The 15,836-nt window shown below is 43.8% G+C and overlaps 1 protein-coding gene and 1 long non-coding RNA gene across 3 annotated transcripts in view; both read left to right on the plus strand.

The window, feature by feature from the left end:
* The window catches only part of COL6A2 (collagen type VI alpha 2 chain), a 42,571-nt gene that overhangs the window by 24,208 nt on the left and 2,527 nt on the right, over window positions 1–15,836 (plus strand). The window contains exons 20-28 of one of the 2 annotated variants that reach the window (XM_082230796.1): window positions 1,127–1,162; window positions 1,950–2,012; window positions 3,261–3,323; window positions 4,483–4,518; window positions 4,880–4,925; window positions 5,833–5,985; window positions 6,793–7,245; window positions 8,287–8,325; window positions 10,880–12,675. In XM_082230796.1, the coding sequence (XP_082086922.1) occupies window positions 1,127–1,162; window positions 1,950–2,012; window positions 3,261–3,323; window positions 4,483–4,518; window positions 4,880–4,925; window positions 5,833–5,985; window positions 6,793–7,245; window positions 8,287–8,325; window positions 10,880–11,175 (1,185 nt within the window). In that variant the 3' untranslated portion in view covers window positions 11,176–12,675. Of the gene's footprint in view, window positions 1–1,126; window positions 1,163–1,949; window positions 2,013–3,260; window positions 3,324–4,482; window positions 4,519–4,879; window positions 4,926–5,832; window positions 5,986–6,792; window positions 7,246–8,286; window positions 8,326–10,879; window positions 12,676–15,836 lie in introns of those variants that run through there. The other variant, XM_082230795.1, reaches the window with a different exon arrangement.
* LOC309525274 lies at window positions 12,972–15,279 on the plus strand. Its single transcript, XR_014216127.1, has 2 exons — window positions 12,972–13,586; window positions 13,853–15,279. It is a non-coding gene; the product is annotated as an uncharacterized lncRNA (long non-coding RNA).

Below are 15,836 nucleotides of genomic sequence, written 5' to 3' on the forward strand. Positions count from 1 at the left end.
CAACAAGCCATTTGGGGCCGTGAGTTTAATGCTGTCATTTTCTAGACTTACTGAATGTTATTAAAATAGGATTTCATTTTTAATATCATTCCAGAGATATGAATGGGGCTTGATGTTGTTATTTTAAACTGTTTTTAAGCTTTTAGGATTAGGCAAAATAAGGTTCTTGATATGGACAAATGAGCAAATAACTAATAATTAAATTATTAAAAGTAAATATTATTTTCCTTACGTGTTTGATGTACATCATCATTATGGTGAAAGCTACTCCAGAATCAGTTTGCTGTTTTAAGTGTCCTCTAGAAATAGGAATCTATTAAAAATAAAAAAGAAAGGAAGGAAGGAAGGAAAATGGTGAAATCTGAATCAAAACCTAGTTCTGCTTTAGTTATATTACACATTATTTAAAGCATACATTAGGAAGAGGGTATTTTTCTGAGTCCATTAGATTATGCCAATGTACAGCAAAATATTGAAAAAAGACATCTTTGCAAGAGATGTTTCATTTTTCATTTTGAACCCCTTGACACATCTAAGAAATCTGGGAGCAAATCAGTCCTGATTTCCTTTTATTGGTGCTTTTTAATGCATATTCTAGATTATGACATGTAAAACACCTAGAGGTTTTCTGTAGAGCAGGGTTTCCCAAACTTGGGTCTCCAGCTGTTTTTGGACTACAAATCCCATCATCCCTGACCGCTGGTCCTGCTAGCTAGGGATGATGGGAGTTGTAGTCCAAAAACAACTGGAGACCCAAGTTTGGGAAACCCTGCTGTAGAGTAAGCAGTACATAAATTTTGTGAAATAAAATAAGTTAATAAAATATGCCTTGCCCTTAGTGAGGGTGCTCCACACCTCACTCTCTCAGGAGAAGGATAGACCGTGTGGAGGAACAAGTCGTCCATTTCTGCCCTGTCCAGAATCAACTGAGGTCACTTCAAGAGGCTGCTAATCAGATATTCTAAGAGCCCCTGTTTTCTGTTGGACCCACTGGAAAATTCCTGTGCTCAGCAACTCTAGATGCCTAGTTGGCCACAACTGTTATTTACTTTAGAATTTGTCCATCCTTGCTATGTCTGGGTAAGCCCATGAAACTGAAAGTTGACTGGCTCTTCTCTGTTTCCAGGGTGAGAAAGGTGAGAAGGGGCTTCCAGGACCAGAGGTATAGTATGATCACATTTGCCACCTTATTCTGCCAACAAAGCTAGTGATCCTGTTCTTTCTTTGAAATGCTTATGAGGATATGGAGGGCCACTTCTCAGGCTGTGTCCACACAGAAGCTGTTGTGTGGCTTGTTTTTCATATCAGTGGAACACCAAAGCACAAGTGAGCCAGAAAACCACGCACTCGTTGTGCTCTGTCCAATTAAATAATTCTCAGGTGGCTCAGTGTTGTGACTCCTGGTGCCATTATGAAGTACAGTTGTACCTTGGAAGAAGAACGGAATCTGTTCCGGAAGTCCGTTCGACTTCCAAAACTTTAGAAAACCAAATCACAGCTTCTGATTAGTTGCAGGAAGCTCCTGCAGCCAATCAGAAACTGTGGAAGGCCTGTCGGACGTTTGGGATGCAAAAGAACATTCGCAAACCGGAACAGTCACTTCCGGGTTTGCGGCGTTCAGGAGTCAAAACGTACGAGTTCCAGGGCATTCGACAGCCAAGGTACGACTGTATGCAGCACAAGGTTTAACTAGTGTTGACGTGGATTATTTTCTCTATACAGCCAGGCTTACTGCTATTTTGTCTGTGAAAAAATGCATTCTGCGCTCAGGTCCTTTTCCTCTGTACTTCCAGCTTAGCTCTAAGCCTTCAAGCATCAGCACAGAGAACTGCTTTAAAGGAATAATAGAAGTGCCCTTAAATGAATAACAAAAGATAAATGGGGGGTTGAAAAGGGGGGCAGTAGAGAAAAGAAAAATCTTTATTCTTCTAACATTTTTTTTGGAACAGGGTGGAAGAGGTGACTTTGGACTAAAAGGCCCTCCAGGAAGCAAAGGAGAACGAGGTGAACCTGTAAGTAGACTCCTATTACTAACAAATGTGTGGAACATAAACAGTTAGTTTGACTCACAATGTGGATTTGCTGGACGCAAAAGATATTGGAGCTAAATTTCAATTTGTGTTGCCTTTCAGTTGTCAGGGTTTGGGGTGATAAGTCTAGGAGACAATGGGATAGTGCCTGTCTTTCGCAAACTTTGAGCTCCCTGATAAATTTTAAATTATACTCTAGGAACACCTAATCTTAGGCCAGCTGAATGTAGGACGCCACACTTCTAAACAGCTGGTCCTGTGTAGACATCTTTAAATGCCAATGAACATAGCCCCCTTCAGTTGTTCAGCAGAAGGCACAAACTGCATAGGGGCACACGATCAGCCCCTGCCCACAAAAGTCTCTTTGGAGATTCTAATCATGCTGAGCTGAATGCAGTTTAAATTCTCCCTTTGATCCAGAACCTGATTACTAGTGGCCTGGAAAAGTCTCACCATGTTCTGCTGCACACAGCATGAACCCCCCTGCAGACCTTTCTGCTCAGTGCACAAAAGGCAGGCAGGGCCAGCACACCCATCGGCACACAGTTTGAGCCTCACATGTTCTTCTGAACATTCATGTGTCTGTGCATGTGGATAGTACTATGTTTCCCAGACCTGTTCACACTGATGTCTGTAGATGAATGTGTGCAGGTTTGATCTCTACATCTTTGTTGCGAGAAATTCTGGTGTCCACTGGTGTTTCCCATACTGGTGATCCCTGATGCTGCATAAATTCTCTCAATCACATGGCTAAACAAATGTGGAGGCCCCTGCCCTATCTAGCTAGCCCCTGGGTTTGTCCTCTATGGAGAGGAAGAAGGCTTTTAGGTTTCTCAGTCTGTCTATCTGGTAATTCCCACCTGCTTTTCAGGTTGCTGATGTCTATTAAAAAATATGATGTGATAGGCTGGAGACAGGCAATACTCAAGCTGGGTTGAAACTGGTTTGAGAGAAGTTTTGCTTCTCATAGCAGAGAGGAAGGAAACATATATTTTTCACAACTGTCAATGAGGATAAAAGTACTAAGAATAAATAAACACTTTGTGTGCTATAGAAATTATTGGTAAAAAAAAATTATTTGAGACATTGTAATGGGTAGATAGGATGGATAAGCAAGTAGATGTTCTCCTGATCTCTAGGACACTGAATTCATGTTAATTGAAATACTTTTTTCCCATTCGCGTTGTTAAACTTATAAGCATGCATTCCTTTCCCTCTCTCTTTTTCTAGGCTGACCCTGGCCCACCTGGTGAGCCTGGACCCAGAGGACCTCCAGGCGAAGGAGGCCCTGAGGTACGGCGGCTGAGTGTTGCCTTGGGCCCTAGATCTTGCCAGCTCCTTCCTTTGATATTCTGGAGCTGGATCACAGGACCTTGGGCAGTTCTTTGCTGCACAACAGGAGCAGCCACCAGACGCAAAAAATGAAATGAACAACCTGAGCCTGCTGGATACAGATTTCCATTTTAAGGAAGAGAAAACAGATATGTCTTGAATTCAGAATTTTGGTTTTAAAAAAATAAATATGTATTATACTTGATGAGCATTCTGAATCTGAATTCAGTGGTCAGCTCACCTCAAAAGGGATATTGTGGATTTGGAAAAGTTTCAGAAAGGGGAAAACAAAGTGAGGAAGAATATTAGGAAGAACTTCCTGACAGTAAGAGCTGTTTGACAGTGGAATTTGCTGCCAAGGAGTGTGGTGGAGTCTCCTCCTTTGGAGGTCTTTAAGCAGAGGCTTGACAACCATATGTCAGGAGTGCTCTGATGGTGTTTCCTGCTTGGCAGGGGGTTGGACTCAATGGCCCTTGTGGTCTCTTCCAACTCTATGATTCTATGATTCTATGATTCTATGATCCAGGGGGTGGAGCAACTCCCCTAGGAAGAAAGGGCCTCTTTAGTTTGAGAGGAAATGCAAGCAAGAGGAGGCATGACAGAAGTTTATAAAATCCAGCATGCCATAGAGAAAGGGAGGGGGGCAATCCCTCTCTCATAACACTGAATGTTGGAGGGTGAAGGACAGGGAAAAGGAAAGTCCTTCTTAAGCCTCATCCACTTTTCCACTTATAGCTCACCCCCCCGCCCACTCGCTCTTGAGCTGCCAGTGCTCCCAGAATGACTTGCGTAAAAGCAGTACAAAGATTCGCAAATTATTAAAATGGTAAAAATGGTCTGTAGGTAGCCTATTTAAAACAGTAGTGATGATGATGATGATGTTATTTCACCCCTGTGGCTGCTGCTTGTCTTCCTCACCAGGCAATTGGTTCTGAGGCCTCTGTGAGGGAAGAAGGAACTTGGTCTCCAGCTGCGGGAAACGGTGTGCCCTGTAAATTATCCTTTCCCTGCTCCTGTGGCCAAGTCAAGCCCAGTAGTAGGGATGGAGCATAGCTGAATGTGCGTAAGAGAGAGAGAGAGATGAAACACCCCTGAAGTCTTCTTCTCCGTTTTTTTACAGGGTGGTCCTGGCCCTGCTGGAGATCCTGGCCTGACCGTAAGTGGAGAGAAAAACCTATATTTATTCTCCCCCCTGTGGAGCGGGATACCTATCTAGTGTCAGTTCCAGTTTACTGTGGAATATAGCAGGAACATTAAAATGGTTGCTTCCCACTATGTGGAAGATATTCCCGATGAAATCTGCAGTGATGTCCTCTTGTGCCCAGTAAAGGGAGAAAAGCTTGTGTATTATTCAGTCAAGTTTTCACAATGACAAGATGCGAATGAACACTAGCAGAATCGTCACTCAAACTGCAGTGACTGATTTCCTACAAGATCTTGTCATGCTGTCAAACAATTTAGGACCTTACATTCAGAGCACCTCTTTACTTATTTTCTTTCTTTCTTTCTCTTGATAGGACTGTGATGTGATGGCATACATCAGAGAGACCTGTGGCTGTTGCGGTTGGTTCAGAGTCTTCTCCTTGTGGACTTATAAGAATAATTAGTTTGCATAATCTTGCTTTAGAGTAGGATGCCTCTCTCATTTTATTCCCAAACAAAGATCACAGTCATGCAGTGATTTCCCTCTGTCCTTCTGTGGGAGCCTTACTTGGTCAGAGACTAAATAGGTTTCATGAGTTTGGCAGAGACATCTTACTGTGCCTTTGGTACTCCCAAGAAATGTTTGATCACGTATAAGAAAAGGAAATACTGTCTCCAGAAGTTGAGAAAGAGGGGAATTTGTACAGAGAGAGAGAGTTAATGTTGCACCATGCTTTGGGTTTGGGATGCGATGCCTCAAGCATGCCTCGTACACTCCATGATTTAAAAGTACTTGGTGCTTTATCATAGAATCTTAGATGTGGTATAGTAGAACATACGTCCTTCGGACTGAGGTCCACCATTTTGTGAATATGCAAAAATGCCCATTCCTCATTTAAATTTATAAATCACAGTGCTAATCAAAGTATAAATTTGGGTTACATGGGGTTGCACTTACAAGAAGGCTTGAAGAACAGGGGCTTCGTATGTAGACCTTTCAGCTGCGATGGCACCACTGCATTTTCCAGTGCTGCCCAGATACAGAAACCAGGCTGGGAGCAACCCCTTTGGTACTGTTCCTCTGTATCCACTGCTGATCCTGGAGGCAAGAGCCTGTCTGATCCTGCCTGTCTCTAGGAAAGAACACCGCAGTCACTGGGAAACGCAAGGAAGGACTGTTAATAGCCTGCTTGTTGTCTCTCGGATACTTGGCTTTATAACACAGCATGCCATCTGTTCCAGGGTCCTCCGGGTTGGTGCTGTGGTCAGCTGGTTTTATGGTGTTTGGATGCAAAGCTTCTGACTGCTCTGTCTCTGCTTTCCGTAGACTGTGAGAAGCGGTGTGGCCCCTTGGACTTAGTCTTTGTTATAGACAGCTCAGAAAGTATTGGCTACACCAATTTCACCCTGGAAAAGAACTTTGTCATAAATGTGGTGAGCAGACTTGGTTCCATAGCCAAGGATCCAAAATCTGAGACAGGTTAGTGGTATGGCTGAGAATCTGATTTTATTGCTGAACATTAGATGTGATGATGAGATGCTTGTGCAGTGCCTAACCGAATATTGGGAACTAAAATATCTCTTGGTTTCTAGAAGTGTTCCATTTGCCTTGATCATGTTGAGCATGTGTTGTGTGTGCCATCTAACTGCGCTTGCCACCAACTCCTGGCTCCCTTCCTTCCCTCACTGGGCCATGTGGCAAGTGCAGAAGCCTGGGGGAAAAGGCATGTGCAAAGAACAGAGAAGAGAATCACAGCAGGAATCTCACTGCTGTTTCTTTCCTTCTCCAAATAGCAGCACAAATGAGAGAAATCCATGGTTCTAGGTGTGTCAGAAGGTCTAATGGCAGAGCTGGGACTTAACTCTTTTGTGGAGAAGATCGGACACACAGGAGAGGCTTTTCTTGTTTCTTACCTGTTCCAAATTGCAGTGCAAACAATAGCAGGGGCAGCCATCCTTACTGGGCCACCTCCCCCTTGGAGGACCCTAGCGAAGGACTCGTGGACATCCAACTTTGACTTTGTGTCCTGCAAGTGCTGCATTTGTCACAGGAAAGCTTGTGTGTGTGTAGAAATGCCCTTGATTAGAACTGCTTTGAGTGGGACACTCTCTGGAAGTGTTTGAGACATGGCAGAAGAGAACAGCTTTTTCTTAACTGTTCCCCTAAATGAAAAGGATTTTAAACCACTAGCCCAAGATACAGAGCCTTTGGTTTTCAGAAGGCTCTCTGGCTGCAGGGCAATGTGATGTCTGCCTTAAGGGGAAATGAGGTTTCTTTCTCTGGCAGGTGCCCGTGTTGGGGTGGTGCAGTACAGCCACGAAGGGACATTCGAAGCCATCCAGCTGAACGATGACCGCATTGACTCCCTCTCCAGTTTCAAAGAGGCAGTGAAGAAGCTGGAGTGGATTGCCGGGGGCACGTGGACCCCCTCTGCTCTTCAGTTCGCCTACAACACCCTCATCAAGGAGAGCCGGAGAGACAAAGCCCGGGTGTTTGCGGTGGTGATTACAGATGGGCGCCACGATCCCCGGGATAGCGAGTCCAACTTACCGGCTCTCTGCAGCAAGGGGGTCACTGTCCATGCCATTGGGATTGGTGACATGTTCAACAAGAAGGAGGAAGACGAGACCCTGAGCTCGATTGCCTGTGATGACGACAAGAGAGTTCAGAGAATGAAGTTGTTTTCGGAGCTGGTGGCTGATGAGTTCATCGACAGCATGGAGCATGAACTTTGTCCAGGTCTGTCAGTCCTGCCCCCGCTGAGGATGGAACAAAGTAGTGGGAATGTGATCCTAACTCCCTCAGCTTTTGCTTTGAGGTTTATGGTCACAGCCTCTGCAATTTAAAGCAGCCTCTCTCTCTATCTCTATCTCTATCTCTATCTCTATCTCTATCTCTATCTCTATCTCTATCTCTATCTCTATCTCTATCTCTATCTCTATCTCTATCTCTATCTCTATCTCTATCTCTATCTCTATCTCTCTGTCCTGGCACTATATGTTCAAAGTGGGCCATAATGGGCTACATCAAAGCCAATAGCAGGCTACATTACATCATTCTGATGGGATGTAGGGCCTATCCTTTCCCAAGGGGTCTCAGACTGGTCACAACATGTTTCAAAAAGGACTAAAACTGAAAAGTAAAAAAATAAATTGTGTACAACTGTATTGGGAGAAATCCACACAATCCCAGTATTATTAATACTGTATATCCCAGACTAATTCCACATCACTTCCCAGTGCCAACTAAAACTCATCCTGAAAAAAATAGTGCAGCCCTGATGCAAGCCAGTCCTGCTGATCTTGTACAGTCACCATATTTTGAGCCAACTAGAAACCTCTGAATAAATTTCAAAGCCGGACTGTTGGAGGACACATCATAGGAGTCAAACGTGGAGAGTCTGTCGGCATATTTGCCAGTCCCCAGGTATTCAACTGGAGGCCACTAACATGCCCTGTGGCCTCTTGGTTGAAACTGAAATCCTAGATCTACAGGATTTACTTCCAAGTGTACGGCCCTCTTTTTACCTCCAGCGGTTGGGGAAACTGCCCCATAGGTGGTGCTGAACCCTGTGCTCTTTGGGAACCTGCTGGATGCAGCCCGTGGGACTGACTCTGTTTCCTTCTCAAGCGCATTTGTGTCCTTGAGCTCTTGCTCGTCTGGATAGAGAGGAGCGTGGGAGGCTGGGTTGCAGAAACCTCTGACTTCTGTGTGCCTGACCATTATTAGACCAATAGTGTTCTGCATGGTTTCAACTGAACATCTTCATTCTTATTTCAGATCCTCAGATTGTCTGCCCCGAACTGCCCTGCCAAACAGGTAAAGCATTTGTCATTGTGTCCCTGCCACCCCCTCCCTGTTCACTGTATCACCTGATTTGGAGAAATAATGGAAAGTTCTAGTCCAGGAAACAGAAGGTGGGGGAGGGAGAGCTTATGTCAACACGTCTCCTTTGCAACATTATTCCATTACACTTAATCATCTATATCTCCAAGTAAATGTATTTTTGCATTACAGCTAGTTTACATCTTGGGAATAGCCATTTACGCCCTGAGAATGTGCGCCAATATTGCGGCCATTCTGGAGCCTTCTCTGAAACAGTCTGTCAGAGGATAGAAACACTCCATTTGTGGGGATTTCTGCTCCAGTCCTCCAGCCAGACAACAAGTAGACAGGTTTATGACAGGAAGAATGTGAAATGCTCCACATTTGCAGAGTCGTGAGGAAGACCAGTTTTAGTCAGCAAGGCCATATGTGTAATGAGCTCTTGATAAAACCTCATAGTGTGGTGGACACTCATGCTAAGGCACTGCTGGCCTACAGGTTTAGGACAAAACCAAATGCTCTTTGAGCTATGCTTTTCCAAAGAGCACAACCCAGAGGGATATGTTCAGCACTGCGCAGTCAAGGCTTGTTAGAAGCTGAACATCAGGCAAGACCCTTTCTATAACTGACAGAGAACAGAGGAACCAGATCAGGGCAAAAGCCTGCTTAAGTTAAAAGAGATAAAGGTAGTTGATCAATGCGTAGTATTTCTAGTGCTGTTCTAATAAGTCCTACTATTATTTAAGTTTAGATTTGGTTTCTGTTCCTGTCCCCGCTCGTGTCAGTGGAGCGCCCCCCTTACCCCCCCCCCATTTTGTCCTTTTCTGCAGACGTTGGCAATTGTGCATCAAAGGGGCAGGCCTAAAATGGTTGCCGGCTGTATATTGATAAAAATAGAGTTTTTTAATGGTAAAGCTTACGCTTGCTCTGTGTGGTTTGATGGAAGGACCTTCTCCCGTAATTTCATGTTGTATTTTTTTGTTCTTAGTAGTTCTATAAATTGAGTGGAAAGGAAGGAAGGAATGAGTGTGAAAGAAAGTTAAACTCCTAGAACATAGAACAGGTAGTGTTCACTGCAGCCTCTTCTGATCAGGCCATCAGCTTCAGCAGGTTTGCTTTGAGTTTCTCAGCTGCGTGAATTCATTAGAACCAAAATTCATGGACAAATTGTTGAGGAGTCTCTGTCTGTCAGGAGCCATGCTTCTGGGCACAGGTCTGGCTTAAAAGCTCTGTGTCCAAGCAGGTCTTTTCTGTCCCTGCACTTTCCCCAGGAAAACCTGTTTTTTACCATTGAATTGGAGCAACAGCAATCACGTTTTCTGCAGATTGCCACTTGCTCTGATTCAGTGGTAAAATGTGGCTTTTCCCAGGGAAAGTGTCAAAACAAGCCATTCCATTCTTTACGTGAGGTTGAAGCATGTAGAAGAGGTTTTTTTCATTACAGTATTTCATTTTTTTCTATTTATTAAATTTGTATACCACCCATTATCCATAGAAATACACAATAAAAAGTATGATTTGAGAATGTCTTGAGTAAGTATCCTATATAAAAGTAATGACTTATTTAATCATTCCAAAATCCATAGTAGGGATTTTGTTAGGCCAGTCATATTGTTCCAAATAATTGGTTCAGATGGCAAACAAATGAGAGTGAGGACTTGGCTGGTGTTGAAACCATCCAGTCTTTACCTGGTAATGGTCTGAAGATGGAACATGGGAGGAGGCAGCAGGCCTCCAAAGGAGACTGTGATGGGTATTGTGCAGGTTTTAGGTTATGTGAAAGCTGGTTTTTGTATTATCAGGGGAGATGAATCAGCCATTATATGTTTCTTTTTCCTGAAATGCCTTACCTGAAACCTGCACAGAACCTACAAGAGTTTTATACCTCCTCCCACATCCCATCTTAAGACTCTTGTCAGATGCGGACTGAATGGCTCCCGCACTGTTTTCTAATATTTTCGTTTGCCAGTCTCTGATATGGATTTTGGAGTGGCTATGGTTCAGGAAGGAGGAAGCTAAGGAATGGCACCCTCTTCACTTGTCAAATGTGGCTTCACTCTTGATTAGCTTTAACATTGGCTTTATTTAATTAAAGTGAATTGCATTTTCATCCTTCTTATTTTCCTGTTGTAACTCTGTCAATGAACTTGTTTGATGCGGTAGGATCCTTTTCCGTTGCTTCTTGTGCATTGGTGCTGGTGCTGGTCTTTCGCTTGATAGACTGTTGACATTTCTATGATGCAGTAGAAGAGAAATCCTTTCTGAACCTAAAATTCTGTTTGAGGGTGAGAGGGAACATAGAACTGTAGTTGTTACCACCTCAGTTTAAAACTAGGAGGACCATTTTGGTCAGGTAGCTTGAAGTCTGGAAAGCCAGTAACCCCCAGGTTATGCCAAGCTAGATCTGTAAGGCACCAGACTCCACCCAGGTGATCACCCTTTTAAGAACCCAACACCTGTGTGGTATACAGAATCAAAGGGAATAGAAACCAGAGGTCCATGCCATACCAGAAAGCCCTGAAAATATTCTTTTGACACTCACTTGCAGATGGGAGGAACCCTGGGATCGAAAACCCAGTTATTTTCCGCCCTATGGAAAAGGGAGACAAGATACCTTTCCCCAGCACCAAACCTATGATCGCCCAGTTCCTGAACTCCACGAGGGAGATCCAGGACCCCAGCATGTACACCCAGCTCGTGGCCACCTTGGCCTATACCGCCGAAAAAGCCAAGTTTTCCACTGGACATGAGCGGCAGGAGTGGATGGACCTGTTCATTGACACCTTTAAAATGGTGCACAGCGAGATTGTTGGGGATCCAGATACTGTAATAGGCCTTTGCTGAGACTGCGCTCTGCCTCTGTCAAAAGAATAGGACTTCATTCTGCCTATGAAACACAAAGCTAGTCAGAAATGTCACTTTATCTGTAGAAATCTTGCTGGAGCTCTCATTAGTGCTAGGCGATTGCAACAAGAGAAGCTTCTAGAAATAGGAACTTCTGAAAAAGTCAGTCTCAGCTGCTTTTAAGGCTTATACGCAGCTTTGCTGCCAGACCAGCTCATTTGGCCCTTGCCAGAGGAGAAATGGAGCTATCATGTAGAGAACAAAGCAAACAAGGCAGGATGGCCCCAAAACAGACTTTCCTGAGTTTCTCACTTGAAAAACCACACTGTGCTGATAAACTCACATATTCTTGAAACATTCCAACGTGGACTTTTTGGGTGGGGAGACTAAGAACAGTCCTCTTGCCAAGCACATGATGGCAGCCTCTGAGCATGCTAAAAGCTGCAAAATATGAACTACACACTTGCATCCCTACCTTTCCTATTCCCCACTTCCCTTAATTAGCGTAGGAATCCTCAGTTTACCAACACCCTTACAGATGACTGCTTCTTCACACCATTACAAACACGGATCATTCCTAAGTGGTTGGAAATCGTCTGTTTGCCAGCCTATCAGTATGGCAGAAACTTATGAGCTGGAATTTTGATCCTGTGTTGTAAAGCTATATGTGTTCCTCTCCCTATTGTCTGTCTATAAATTGTTGTCTGTTGTACTGAAAGGACTTTTCTAGGTAACGGAAGGAAACACTGATCCCATATATTTTCTCTCTTGAATTCTCAGGGTGCAGCCAGATATTCTGAACTGTGACCGAAGTGTTTTGAACACACATTCACAGCATTCCCAGAGCATTTGTTTTCACAGCTTGGAATGTGTATTCAAACCGCAGCCCTTGTCTCTGTCTTCACCCTAAAGCCTTGGATGCTCCCACCTAGAAATAATTTAGTCTGCCAGATCAGTTGCCCAGCTCAGTATCCACTGGTCAAAACTGGTATGGAGCAAACAACAGAGGTCCTTCCTAGGGAAACCTGAGGGTTGTCCTTGGTAGAACTTGGTCTCTGTGGGCTTTGTTTCATTCCTGGTCTATTTGTTTGTTTTTGTGTATATGTGTTTCTCCATTTTGCACATCTTTTGCCCTCCTTAGTGAGCTACTGTCATCAAAATTACTGATGGAAATTAAGAAGGATATTCTATAACTGTAAAAAGCAATGCAAAATGAAAATTTAGGTTTGTGAGTATGAAGATTCTACATCTTGAGACTCTGAGATGACTGTCCTGCCACCTTTTGCGTGGGCGAATGTCTGTGATACATGAGGGCCCATGATTGAGCCCAAAATGCCATAGTCAATAAGAGAACTGGATAAGGCATCCAACCCAGAAGTAATCCATTTAAGCTATTGTTGTATTTCCAACACTGTAGCAAAAACAGCCTCTGCATGAAGAAATAATGCATTTATAATACACATTTGGGAAAACTACAAATATATTGGCCTGTTTTTAAAAGACTCTGAACAATTATTCCATTCAGTATTTGTGTTTTATCATTATTAGTTGTGACCAAGTGAGGGGGGGGTGGAAATCCCATGTAGCTTCAAATGGTATTTTCGCTAGCAAACGCTATTTTCTTCACCAAGCATTAGAAAGCAGGTGGAACTAGACTGTCTGAAGGGGTTCAGTGAGGGAGGGATTGCTCGCTTGCTGGACTCTTTTCAGCAATCTAATTTCACCTGATTCCCACCACTGCAAACTTCAGTAATGACTGGCTAAATCCCAAGTAACTATTGATAGTATACACCTTTGTGCAAGTCCCCCTTCCACTATTCCAACCTCATGAGGCAAACAGGATTATCATAAAGACAGAATTCACACGCATTTTACATACCCCCTTAATTTTAATTTTGCAGTTGATGCAAGGTTGACCCAAACGAACTGTGTACGTCTTGTGACTGTAGTCTGACATGTGATCACAGGCCAATCCAGATTTTGTCCTAATACATGAAATTTGCTCATCTGATATTGCCTCCACCTTTGCACACGTGTGGAACCACCCCTAAGACCCACATGGGCTCCGACTGCATTTTATTTTAAAAAATGGTTGTAGCTGCTTCTGTGGCTCCTTGCTGAGCTGACTTGCAGGATGCCGTCGGCTATGCTTTGAGCAGATCTGTTGTAGATCATATAAATTATGTGAAAAGCTGTGGGCTTGTCAAGGACAGGGCAGACCGTGAACCCCACACCTTGTGTTCCATAAAGTAACATGAGAGAAAACAGTAATCCAATTAAAGTGACAGAAAATGTAATCCGGGGGGGAGGGGCAGAGCCAATCATTAAAAGAAGCAGAAGCATCACCAGGCAAGTTTCTCGTGAGTAAGATGAGGTACTCCAGGTTCAAAAGTTAGCTCTGAAGGCAGAGGGTTTTTTTTTTTATATACAGTCATACCTCGGGTTAAATGTGCTTCAGGTTGAGCATTTTCAAGTTACGCTCCAAGGCGACCCGGAAGTAACGGAGCACGTTACTTCCGGGTTTCACCGCTCGCGCATGCACAGACGCTCAAAATGATGTCACGTGCATGCGCGGAAGAGGCAAAATGTGACCCGCGCATGCACAGATGAGCAGTCACGTCTTATGTTCTATTCAGGATGCGAATGGGTTTTCGGAACGAATCCCGTTCTCATCCAGAGGTACCACTGTAATGCCTAGTGTTGCTAGGTTTACTGTAATCTACCCTGTGATCCTTGGACGAAGGGTGTTATAGAAATTTACCAAATAAATGAAAGGATCTGGGCTGGTCCTCAGGGGCAGCTGACTGAGTGTTCTTTCGGGTAACAGGGCTGGTCCTGCAGCCCAGATGGCCTTCCTTGAGGAGCATGGTCAACAGGTGAGGGTTGTGGCTGCATTTGTGGCCGTGGCGGGACAGTCATGAAGGTTCTGGGAGCAAAGTGGCCATTTGAAGGAAGGAAGGTAGGAAGGCAGGCCAGAAGGCAGGCCCTTTCCAGGGTCCTCCTGGCGTTCTGCGCTTAAGCATATACAGAGTTGTTGTTCCAATATCCCTCACTGGCAAGGAAGTTTTCAAAAGTTCTGAGAATGTGAACCTTTATCGGACATAAATAATACAGGTAAGTAAGCTCCTAGTTCATAGCAGGCACCAGGCAAGACTGGAGCTTTTGACTCTTAATTTGAAGAGTTTTTACGCATTTGAGGCCTCTTTTCGTGGGACATGAACTGCTAGGTCCGTTTTGGTTTCTTTAACAGCGCAAGCTGTACAACTAAAAAGGAGCTAGCAATAACATCTACAGGTATCCTTAAAAGTAGAGTATTCATAACTCAAAAGTAGGGGGGTGTAATTGGGTTAGTTTACAAACTGCCAGGGTTTCTCCATTTGGTCCAGCTTTTCTTCTGTTCGCTCCACGCTTTTTATCGCTGAATTGTGGATTGCTCTGACAAATGCCAATCCACAGAAACCCCCATCGATGTTTGTTCCAATTCAGCAGGAAACAGCAGGTTTTCCCATGGATAAAAGAAGAGCCTCTCAGGCCAGGCAGCTGGAAGTGTGGACAAGCCCAAAGTGCTGTTGCCCCAGGTTGGCTTGGTTAAATTTAGAATAAGTCACTGGGGGGGGGAATATGTGTAGAAAACCACAGATTTCTGTGCCCAGGTCTTGCCTTGCTGTGGGGCAAGTTCTTCCCCAGGCACAGAGGTTGTGAAGCAGATGGCCAACACCGAGACCATCAGATGCACCATTCCTCCCTTTCATGCCAAAAGGAGTTTATCATTACTCTTTTCCAATTGCTGCATGAAATACCCCTCAATTGCGGGAGTCAGGTGTGGGGTGTTATCGTTTTTTAGATGTAAGAGAAGAGCCTCCTCAGAATGCTGAAGAACTGGTAGTCCACAAATATCTGACATGAAGTTATAGAAATGTTTGCTGTTAGTAGATGCAGCCTCTTTGAAACGTATGTTTTCTTCCTTCAGCTAACTAAGATGTCTGAAGTACTAAGCAATACCACACCTGGGGCAGAAATGGACAGGGGTTCGGCTTTGTATGCAGCCTTCTTTTCCTTCATTGTATAATTTGGGAGCAACAAATATTATAACATATTTCTTTATTGCTGTCTCTTCGGTCATTATTGTCTGGAGTTCTTGTGAGCTGCTTTAAGCATTTCGTGTTTGACTTTGAGTGGCCTTGCTGAATGCATGGCAGGTTTTCTTTCAAGTTTGGAGCATTGTATAAATTACTCTTCTTTGCTCAAAATATCATGTCCAGTGTTTAACAATCTCAGATGACAACCTTACTTTCTACAAACATTCAGGTAGAAAATATTGGTGCCAGATTCAAGGGGAGGAAATGAATCAGTTATGTGAATGTGAAACATTGAAAGGTTTTATATTGTTCACTCTCTCTTTGGTGGGGAAAGAACTCACTTGTTAATAGAGAGATGTGGGTTCAGAAAAAGAGGTTTATTTGATTTAGATTATTTACTGATTCACAGGACTAGCTGCTTGTCAGATCTGCCACTGTCAGTGTTCCTTTGAAGTATGCTGGGTATTTTAAAATTTTGCATCCCGTTTCTATCCCACTTTTTCTCCAAGTAGCTCAAGGCAGCATACATGGTTCTCCCTCTCATACCCTTTTATCCTCAAACAGCCCTTTGAGGTGAGACGC

This window comes from Podarcis vaucheri, assembly GCF_965113315.1.
Source record: "Podarcis vaucheri genome assembly, chromosome: 1".
Lineage (NCBI taxonomy): Eukaryota > Metazoa > Chordata > Lepidosauria > Squamata > Lacertidae > Podarcis > Podarcis vaucheri.